General features: G+C 49.1%; 1 protein-coding gene across 4 annotated transcripts in view; it reads left to right on the forward strand.

The window, feature by feature from the left end:
• Positions 1-10,121: 10,121 nt before the first annotated feature.
• The window catches only part of DNMT1 (DNA methyltransferase 1), a 43,050-nt gene continuing 42,056 nt past the window's right edge, over positions 10,122-11,115 (forward strand). For 3 of the 4 annotated variants that reach the window (XM_024745829.1, XM_024745826.1, XM_024745827.1), the window contains exon 1: positions 10,122-10,290. In XM_024745829.1, coding sequence (XP_024601597.1) covers positions 10,211-10,290 — 80 coding nt within the window. In that variant the 5' untranslated portion in view covers positions 10,122-10,210. Of the gene's footprint in view, positions 10,291-10,540; positions 10,849-11,115 lie in introns of those variants that run through there. The other variant, XM_024745828.1, reaches the window with a different exon arrangement.

Here is an 11,115-nt window from a genome sequence, read left to right on the forward strand (position 1 = left end):
GCCGCTCCGCGGCATGTGGGATCTTCCCGGAGTCCCCTGCATCGGCAGGCGGACTCTCAACCACTGCGCCACCAGGGAAGCCCTCTACATTTTAAAATGGGTCAAAATTTTGTGGTATATACATTTTACTTCAATAAGCTTTTTAAAAAGTAATTCCAACCTGTCAAAATACTTACTGAACACTCTATTTTATTCCTACCCTCAGAGATCTTACATTCTAGTGGGAGAGACAGGCCATAAAAGTAAATATATAATACAATGTTAGGAAGTTTCCATTATGGAAAACAGTATGGAGGTTCCTCAAAGGAGTAAAAATAAAACTATCATATGATCCATCAATCCCACTTCTGGGTGTATATCCAAAGGAAATGAAATCAGTATCCTAAAGAATATCTGCACTCCCATGTTTATTGCATCGTTACTCACAGTAGGCAAGATATGGAAACAACCTAAGTGTTTGCCAATGGATGAATGAATAAAGAAAACATGATACGCACATACACATACACACACAGGGAATATTATTCGGCCATAAAAAAGGAAATCCTGCCACTTGCAACAATATGGATGAGCCTGGAGGACATCATGCTAATTGAAGTAAGCCAGAAACAGAAAGACAAATACTGTATGATTTCATTTACATGTAAAATCTAAAAAAATCAAACTCACAGAAGCACAGAGTAGGATGGTGGTTCCCTGGGGCTGGGGGATGAGGGAAAGGAGGAAATGTTGCTCAAAAGATTCAAACTTTCAATTATAAGATGTATAAGTTTTGAGAATCTAAAGTACAGCATAGTGATTATAGTTAATAAAATTGTATTGTATTTTTGAAATTTGCTAAGACAGTAATGTTCTCACTACACACAAAAAATGGTAACTAACTGAGGTGATAGATGTGTTAATTAGCTTGATTGTAGCAATCATTTCACCATGTATACGTAAGTCAAATCATCGCGTTGTACACCTTAAATATATGCAATTTTTATTTGTCAATTATACCTTAATAAAGCTGGGGGGAAATGCTTCTTAAACTTCCCAAGTGGGGAGGGTGTGGAAAAAAATACAGCTACCTGGGCCCTACCAGGGCCTGGAGAATCTGACTCCAGGGCCCAGGACTCTGCATTCTATACTGTACCCCTCCTGATGTGAACCATCCTTGACTTACAGTTTTCAAAATGCTGATTTGGGGCTGGTTTTAGGCTGTAAGATATTGCCCGGAGGAAATATGGCTGGAATGAGACCACTGCTTTGTCACTTCCACGGGTCTAAATCAGTCCTTCTCATCCAGGGTGATGCCACGCACCCACGGGACCTTTGGCAATGTCTGGAGACGTTTTTGATCGTCCCGCCTGGGGGTAGGGGTGCTACTGGCGTCTAGTGGGTAGAGGTCAGGGATGTCACTAATCATCCTGCAATGCACAAGACAGTCTCCCACGACAGAGGCTCATTTGGCTCCAAGTATCCTGAAGTGGTGTCCAGGCAGTGGTGCATGCCCTTCCGGGTCCTTCCAGCTGGTCAGCTGGTTCACCTGGGAGAGTGGAGATGCCCTGACTGGAGTCTCTCTTTGCCAGGTAGTTGTAATAACTTGGTGATTGCTTTTGGAGAGGCAGTTTTGGCTAATTAGTGGCTAATGTGACAGAACTGAGGAGAAGTACCCTGGACCAAAGCACTCATTCCAGGAGTGGAATTACTGGGTCAGAGGGCAGGAGTACATTTAGCCTTAGTAGATATTGCCAAATCATTTTCCAAAATGGCTGTACCATTTGGGGCTCTTCCAGCAACACAGGAGAGTTCCGGTCTTACTAAAACTTGTGAGCATTTCTTTTTTCATTTTAGTCATCCTGGCATGGATGGGTGTATGTGGGAGCTGTTAATCACATTGAGGTTTCATTTTGCGTTTCCCTGATGACTGATGAAATTGAGTAGCTTCCCATTTGAGTCTTGGCCATTTAGATATCCTCTTTTATGAAGTACCTGTTCAACTCTTTTGTCTACTTAATGTAAAAGAGATTGCCTGTCTTTTTCTTATTGAACTCTCTGTGTATTGTAGATGCAAGTCCTTGGTTGGCAGACATATGTCTGTGGCTTGTCTTTTAGTGGTATCTTTTGATGAACAAATTCATTTTAATACAGCCTGGCATATTTTCCTTTATGATTAAAGTGCTTTGTGTCCTGTTGAAGAGACACTCACCTACTCCAAAGTCACGAAGAAGTTCTATGTCTTATTTGAAAAGCTTTCTTGACTTTGCTTTCGCATTTAGATTTGCAAGATCTGGAATTGAGTTTTGTACGTGGTGTGAGGTAGGGATCAGAGTTCACTTTCTTCCACAGGGCCATCCGGTGGGGCCAGCACCATTTACCAAAAAGACCATCCATTCACCAATGCTTTGCCAGTTGTTTTTGTTTGACATAAATGATATAGCCACGTGGTCCAGCATTCCAAAAGGGCGAAAAGATTCAGAAAAATTCCTTTGCCGATAGATTTAACCCTGCTAATGAACATTCCTTATCTCCAGGAATTTATCCATTTCTTGTTTCTTTCCCAAGATTTTATGTGTAAATAAGTAAATATACATAATTCCTTCCATCCCTCCCTTTTCTACATAAACAGTAGCACACTATGCATTCCGTCCTACGTCTTTTTTTACACCCACTTACAGATAGGAAACAACCTCTAGGATATTGTATAGAAGAATATCCTTTTATTTTTTGTTGTTGTGGAGTCTGTCACTGTACGAATGGTAAACAATTCCTTTATCTAATCCCCACTGATGGGGAACTAGGTTCTTCCCAGTATTTTGCTACAGACAAGGCTCAGTGAATGGCTGTGTCCACTTCTCTCTCTCTCTCTCTCTTTTTTTTTTTTTTTTTTTTTTTTGGCCACACCGCCCGGCTTGTGGGATCTTAGTCTCCCGACCAGGGATTAAACCCCAGGCCCTGGCAGTGAAAGGGCCGAGTCCTAACCACTGGACCACCATGTGCAGTCCTAACCACTGCATGTGTTTGTGAGTACATCTTAGGAGCAATTCCCAGAAGTAGAACAGCTGAATAAAAGGGTGTGTGCATTTGTTGTTTCGATGGATGTTTGCAGACTGAGCAGTTAATGTGGGGGAAGAGGCATCACACGCTCACTCATGCAGGGCTACATGAGCCTTTGCTGTGTGCCAACTACATCGTAGGTACTTTGCTAGGTGCTGGCATAAAGTTATCACCCCAAAATGTGTGATCACCAGCTGAGGCAAAGGCTCTAAAAGGAAGATCTGTGGTTTTTTTGTTTTGTTTTGTTTTTTTGTTTTTTGTGGTACGTGGGCCTCTCACTGCTGTGGCCTCTCCCGTTGCGGAGCACAGGCTCCGGACGCACAGGCTCAGCGGCCATGGCTCACGGGCCCAGCCGCTCCGCAGCATGTGGGATCTTCCCGGACCGGGTCACGAACCCGTGTCCCCTGCATCGGCAGGCGGACTCTCAACCACTGCGCCACCAGGGAAGCCCAGATCTGTGGTTTTAAGAGCCTATCGAGACACCCTGATAGTGTTGGGGGAGGTCAGAAAAGGCTCCTTGACGGAGGTGATGGGTGAGCTAAAATAGGAAGAATGACTAGCGATTCTCCAAGTAGGAGACGTAGACATATGGAGAAACAGGGCTTTCCAGTTTAAAGGAACAGCAAGTGCTAAAACCTTGCAATAATTAGTTATGGCTGAATAACAAAAAGCCCCACAGTCTAGTGGCTTAGAACACTACCACCCATGTATTCTGCAAGATGCTATGGAAAAACCCAAACGAACTCTTTGGCCAACCCAACATTATCATTCAGTGGTTTCTATAGGTTGGGAAATGGGGAGCAGCAAAGTGAGCAGTTCCAGCTTGAGGGGTCTCATGAGGTTACAGTCAGATATAGGCTGGGGCTACAGTCGTCTGAAGGCTTGACTGGAGCTGGAGGAACCACTTCCAAAGCAGCTCACTCACATGGCTGACAAAATGGTTCCTCTTCCCATGGGCATCCCCATGGGGCTCCTTGAGCATCCTCACAACATGGTGGCTGGCTTCCCCCATGAGAACAAGGTGGCGCTGTGATGGCTTTTATGGCTTAGCCTCAGAAGTCCTGCGCCTTCACTTCCACCATATTCCCTTGGCCACGGGGACTGGCCCTGATTCACTGTTGGAGAGGACTCCACAAAGGCATGAATACTGCGGCAAGGAATGTTGGAGGCCCTCTAGTGGGCTGGCTTCCACAGCCCTGAGGCAGGAAGGGGTAGGGAGTGTCCAGGATGAAGCTCAGCTGGGGTGAGTCAAGGGATGAGTGGCAAAAGCTGATGTGGGCAGAGCTAGGGGTTGGCTGTAGGGGTAGGGGTTGGCTTTACCCCAAGAGCACTGAGAAGCCATTCAGGTACCTTCAGTGGGGCAGGGAGGAGGTGATACGATCAGATCTAGATTCTAAGAAGATCGTTCCCAGTTCCTTGCAGAGAATAGGTGGTGAGAGGGCTCCTCTCCAGGAAGGAGGCCGGGCAGGCATCCGGGACAGAGGGGAGGATGACCTGAGCTGGGGTGGTAGCCCTGGAGGGGCAGATCAGCTAACGGACTCAAGGGCTGTTTGAAGGAAAACCCCTCCAGGCTTGGCAGTAAGCCTCCTTTGATCCCAAACAGAAAGCCCTTCGCCCGCTCAAGGGCCCTGCAAAGGAGCAGGCGGGTTTGTCCAGCATACCCCAGAGTTGGTTTCCCCAGATCCAATTTCCGGTCACTTGAGCCTGGAGAGAGAGCCTGTGAGGCCTGCCCTTGTGGTCTTCCTGCCTGGCCGCCTGCCTGGAGTGAGAGTGGCAAAGTGTTCTTGTTGAACCCTCGAGTGCTGCTGTCACCGCCCGGGGCCTCTGCTGGGCTGGCACCAAGTGAGAGCTCAGACTAATTCCCCAGCATGTGGCGTGACTCAGCTTCGGCCTTCTGACTGACTGTGGCTCAGGACACGTGACCATCCCTCCACCAGCCCTGTGCTCTGGGCCGCCTGGACCTTAGTTGTGCTGACCCCTGGTCTCTCCTGGCCTCTTGAGTATGGCCCTCTAGCTAGAGGCAGGAACGTGGCCTGGGAAGCAGGGAGCTGGGGCAGATCTTCTGAGGGGTTTGTGAATGCTACTGAGAGGTGGGGTCAGAGTGAATGCCCACAGGAGCTGAATCTAACTTTCTGGAAGTTCCGGTTGCGTCTCTCAAGAGATGAGCCCATTTCTAGGTGGGGAAGGAGTCTCTGGTGGTCCAGCCAGTCACTCTGGAGCCTCCTGGAAGCCATCAATATCCCTTCCCCGTGACCTTGACTGATATATTACTGGTCAGGTGAGTCGAGTGAGGCAGGTGATTCAGGGATTAAAGACAGAACCTGGGGCTTCCCTGGTGGCGCAGTGGTTGAGAGTCCTGCAGGCGACACGGGTTCGTGCCCCGGTCCGGGAAGATCCCACATGCCGCGGAGCAGCTGGGCCCGTGAGCCATGGCCGCTGAGCCTGTGCGTCCGGAGCCTGTGCTCCACAACGGGAGAGGCCACAACAGTGAGAGGCCCGCGTACCGCACCAAAAAAAAAAAAAAAAAAAAAAAAAAAAAGACAGAAACTGGGTGTGCAACTGATCTGATTTGGGCCTCAGTCTCCCTGTTTGTGAACTGGAAATCACTGTGTTGTGGGGCAGAAAACAGCTCTATACCTACCAACATTTGCATCAGGCACCTCCCAGGTGCAATCTCCCATGTCCTATATATTTATTTAACTGATATTTGGATTCCTATTGAGTGAGCCCTTGGAGGTCAGCTGTGAACGAGGCAGACCACCAAGTCCTTGCCCTCTGGAGCTCAGTCTTTGCAGGGGTCGGCACGCTAAGGCCCATGGTCTAAATCTAGCCAGCCAAGTTTTTTTTTTTTTGTCTGTGCCACACAGTTTGCAGGATCTTAGTTCCCCCACCAGGGATTGAACCTGGGCCCACGGCAGTGAAAGCACCGAGCCCTAGTCACTGGACAACCAGGGAATTCCTTGGCCGGTCAAGTTTTTATAAATAAAGTCTTATTGGAATACAGCCATACCTGTTCATTTGTGTATTGTCCATGGCTGTTTTTATGCTACAAGGGCAGCACTGAGTAGTTAAAACCGAACATGTGGCCCACAAAACCTAAAATATTTACTATCTGATCCTTTATAGAAAAACTGCTGACCTCTGCTCTGCTCTAGTGGAACAGAAAGGCTACAACAGACAGAAATGAGTCTGTGACAGTGGTAAATGCTATGAAGCAACAGGATAATAGGAGAGAGAGACTGGGGGTGAGGGGCTGCTTCCAGGTGGGCAGGGGGAAGCCTCTGGGTAGTAGCAATCTTTGAGCTGTGAATCTTCCAGAAAAGTGACTTGGGCAGAATTGACAGCAAAGGCAAAGCCCTGCGGCACTTAAGAGCTTGAAAGACTGAAAGTGGGTCAACGAAGCTGGAGCTCAACGAGGGGGAAATGAGCTGCATCCAGGCAGGACCCTGTAAATGGAGTTAAATGCTTACATTTTATTTCAAGGGCAATGAGAAGTTCTGGAAAGTTCTAGTGGGAAAGAAAAGGGCATTAACATTTTTTAAAATTAATTAATTTATTCTTGGCTGCATTGGGTTTTCGTTGCTGCGCGCGGGCTTTCTCTAGTTGCAGAGAGAGGGGGCTACTCTTCGTTGCAGTGCGCAGGCTTTTCATTGCGGTGGCTTCTCTTGTTGCAGAGCACGGGCTCTAGGCATGCGTGTTTCAGTAGTTGTGGCACATGGGCTTAGTTGCTCCGTGGCACGTGGGATCTTCCTGGACCAGGACTTGAACCAATGTTCCCTGTATTTGGCAGGCAGATTCTTAACCACTGTGCCACCAGGGAAGTCCCGCATTTTTTTTTTTTAATGCCCGCTGGATGCAGTGGTCTGGGAGACTGGGGAAGAAAGAGGCTGTTACAATAGTCCAGGTGAGAGATGATGGCAGTCTGGGTTGGAGCGGCAGCCCAGTCCAAAAGCAGAAAGACCTGGGTGTATTTCATCAGAGGAAGAACAAACAAAGATTGCTCACCTCCTGCATGTGAGGGAAGGAGAGGAATTAGAGGTGGTGCCTGGCTTTTTGTCTCCGGGCAACTTGAGAGCAGAGCAGCTGGGCTGGAAGCCCAGCTTTGGCACCAACTTGCTGGGGGCCCTTAGGCAAATCTTTGTCCCTGAGCCCTTGCCCCATCTGTAAAATGGGTCAAATCATCCCTTGGCAAAGGGATTAAAAAGAGAACCTACCTGAGAGGGAGGCTCCAATAAGTGCAGCTGCTCTCCTGTGAGCTGAGGCCCCTGAAGAGAGCAGGTCAGCTCATCTATCTCCTCTTCCTTCCCTGTCCTGTGAGCGCCCCCTTTCCTAAGGTGGGTTAGGAACCCACATGCTGGCTTATGACAGGTCTACAGGGCTTGACAGCTGGGTCACTGTTTTACATTCAGGCTTTGGAACTAAAGACACCTGGATTCATTGTCCCTGCTGCTTACTGAGCCTGTGATCTTGGGTATAAGCAGCTTCCTTTGTGACAAATATCCTAGGCCATGGGACATGGGGGTCCTGATATCTCCCTTTATGGCGGTTAAGGATTAAATTAAATAACTCCTAAAGATTCTGGTACAGTAAGTACAGAAGTGCTGATTAAATATGAAATTAATAGCTATTAGTTCTATTCCTAATATTTTAGTCCTCCTGGATCCTGCCCTGTGTGGGTAATGCATGGCAACCAGAGGGTCTGAGGTCCACTTCTAGAAGCTCTCCACCAGCCGTTGGAGGAACCTAGTTTGTGTGTGTTTACAAACATGTTCACTTGTAAATCTTAATACAAAAATGTAAATATATGCCATAACTTCTAACTCCATTCTGATGCTTTTTTTTGTTGTTGTGGCAGATAAGTACTTGTTTTTTTTTCAACTCAACCCTATCCTATTAATGGTTTATTTCTTCTTTATTGTGGTAAAAAAACACATAGCATTTACATCTTAACCTTTAAGTGTATAGTACAGTAGTGTTAACTACATGCACATTATTTTGTAGCAGATCTCTGAAACTTTCATCTTGTAAAACTGAAACTCCATTCCCATTGAACAAATCCCCTCCCCCCCAGCCCACCCCCCCAGCCCCTGGTAACTACCATTGTTCTTTCCCTTTCTACAAGGCGACTAAATTAGATACCTCAAATAAGTGGAATCATGCAGTGTGTCTTTTGGTGACTGGCTTATTGCACTTAGCATAATGACCTCGAGGTTAATCCAGGTTGTTGCAAAAGGGCAGGATTTGCTGAATAATCCACTATCTGTATATGCCACATTTTCTTTATCCATTCATCTATCCAAAGACATTTGGGTTGCTTCCACCTCTTGGCTATTGTGAATAGTGCTGCTATGAAGGTGGGTGTGCAAGTATCTCTTTGAGAGCCTGTTTTCTATTCTTTTGAATATATATCCAGAAGTGGCACTGCTGTATCATATGATAATTCTATTTTTAATTTTTTGAGGAACCTCCGTACTTTTTTCTTTCTTTTCTTTAACTTTTGGCCATGCTGAGTGGCATGCGGGGTCTTAGCTCCCTGACCAGGGATCACACTCGTGCCACCTGAAGTGGAAGCACGGAGTCTTAGCCACTGGACCGCCAGGGAAGTCCCCACACTTTTCTATAGCAGCTGCAGTATTCTAAATCCCTACCAACAGTGTACATGGGTCCTAATCTCCGTGTTCTCCCCAATACTTTTTGTTCTGATGGTGGCCATCCTAATGCCTGTGAAGTGATCTCATTGTGTGTGTTTTTTATTTAATTAATTAATTGGCTGCGTTGGGTCTTTGTTGCTGCGCGCGGGCTTTCTCTAGTTGCAGCGAACAGGGGCTACTCTTCGTTGTGGTGCACGGGCTTCTCGTTGCGGTAGTTTTTCTTGTTGCGGAGCACAAGCTCTAGAGTGCAGCCTCAGTAGTTGTGGCGCACGGGCTTAGTTGCTCCGCGGCATGTGGGATCTTCCCGGACCAGGGATCGAACCCGTATCCCCTGCATTGGCAGGCGGATTCTCAACCACTGTGCTACCAGGGAAGTCCCCTCGTTGTGGTTTTGATTTGCATTTCCCCGATTGGTCATGTTGAACATATTTTCATATGCTTGTTGTCCATCTGTACCTACTTTATGGAACTGTCTATTCAAATCCCCTGCCTGTTTTTTAATTGAGTTGTCTTTGCATTGTAGGAATTCTTTATACATTCTGGATATTAAGTCCTTATCAGATATACGATTTGCAAACATTTTTCTCCCATTCTATTGGTTGCCTTTTCATTTTGATTCCTTTGCTGAGCATGAGTTGGGGTTAGGATTATTTTAATGTAGTCCCATTTGTCTATTCTAGCTTCTGTGACCTGTGCTTTTGGTGTCATATTCAAGAAATCACTGCCCAGTCCAATGTCGCGAAGCTTCCCCCCCCCCGCCCCCCACCCCGACATTTTCTTCTAAGAGTGCCATAGTTTTAGGTTTAGGTCTTTAATCCATTTTGAGTTAACTTGTATATACGGTGTAAGGTAAGGGTCCAATTTCATTCTTCTGCATGTAGATAGCCGGTTTTCTCAGCACCATGTGTTGAAGAGATTATCCTTGCTCAAGTTCTGGTGTTTTTTAAAGCACACAGACTGTGGAAGTGGCCCAGGTCTCCCTACCAGTGAGATCTTTGGTGCTACCTGCGTATTTTGTGCATCCTCAACATTTTCTGGAGTAAGTGCTATTAGCCCCTTTTCACAGATGAGGAAACTAAAGCTGGGTCCAAATGACCTGCCCAAGATCGTCATAGTAAGCAAATAGGTGTAGGTGGGATTGGAACTGAGGACTTGAACTCTAGTGCCCACACCCTGGAACACCCTGAGGATGTTCCTCATTTTTTCCCTAGCAGGCGGGGAAAGAACGAATGAATGAAGGTCTCAGGCAAAGCTCCCAGCAAACGGAGGAGCTTGGACAAGCCCACTGCTCCACGCGGGGGTGCGCTCCCGTCCCGCGCATGCGCGGCCCCTACGCAGGGCCAGCCTCACTGCGTCTACCCACACATGGTACGGCCTCCCTCCGTGTGGTACGGCCCGCTTTCCCCCACGCCCAGGCCGGGATGGTACGCGCTGCCTCCGCTCGCCGCCCCTCCCCATCGGTTTCCGCGCGAAAAGCCAGGGCTGCCTGTGCTGCCGCCGCCTCTGCTGCACCTTCCAAGATGCCTGCCCGTACCGCCCCAGCCCGGGTGCCCGCGCTGGCCTCCCGGGCCTTCTCACTGCCCGACGATGTCCGCAGGCGGTAGGTGCTGCGGGGGACCGCGAACCTGGGGTGGGTTGCACGGCGTTGGGGGTGGGGGTGGGGGTCGTTTCCCCTCCGGGTAGCCCGTGGCCGCCGCTGACAGGCGGGCGCGCATGCGTGGGATGGCGCGGCGCGCGGCGGCAGTTGGCGCGGGCAGGGTGGCACTTCCGGTCGCGCGCGCCCCTGGCCGTTTGGCGCCAAAATGGGCCGAGGCCCTCTCACAGCTCCCTGGTGACTGGAAACTTGGGGGTCTCTTCTGACCTCAAAGTAGAGCAAGCCTTGGGTTCGCCTTGGGGATCCCTTTCCTGGAGCGGCCTCAGGCCCAGCCCCTGCCGCCAGCCTGGTCGCGCAGGAAGTGGGCAGCCCGCGGCCTCAGAATACCCCTCGGCCCGGGCACTAAGGCCTCCACTTCCGGTGCCCGGTCCTCTCGAGGGGGTCGGGCCGGCCTGGTCCCCGGGGGTATTTTGGGGGTCCCCTCGGTGCCCCCACGCCACGCATCCCGATGGCAGCCTCCAGAGACAGATGTCGCCGGTCGGGGGACGGGCGCGGCCGGCTCAGGTTTGCGAGCCCCGTCTTCCTCTGGGGGCTCCCTCCATCACCTCATACGGCTAGGGTAGGCGCATTCTGCAAGGAACTCTTCACATACCGTGAGGGCTAGGGCTCGGACGCCGTGAAAGCTGAGTGGTTTCTTCTAGTAAATCGGTACCTGTGAGCCGTGGGCATCAAGGAAGCCTTGCTAGGGAGAACTGGCTGCAGTTTCCTCCGTGTGTGTGTGTGTGTGTGTGTGTGTGTGTGTGTGTGTGTGTGTGTGTGTGGTCTGGGGCG

This window comes from Neophocaena asiaeorientalis, unplaced genomic scaffold (genome assembly GCF_003031525.2).
Source record: "Neophocaena asiaeorientalis asiaeorientalis breed wild unplaced genomic scaffold, Neophocaena_asiaeorientalis_V1.1 scaffold357, whole genome shotgun sequence".
NCBI classification, from domain to species: domain Eukaryota; kingdom Metazoa; phylum Chordata; class Mammalia; order Artiodactyla; family Phocoenidae; genus Neophocaena; species Neophocaena asiaeorientalis.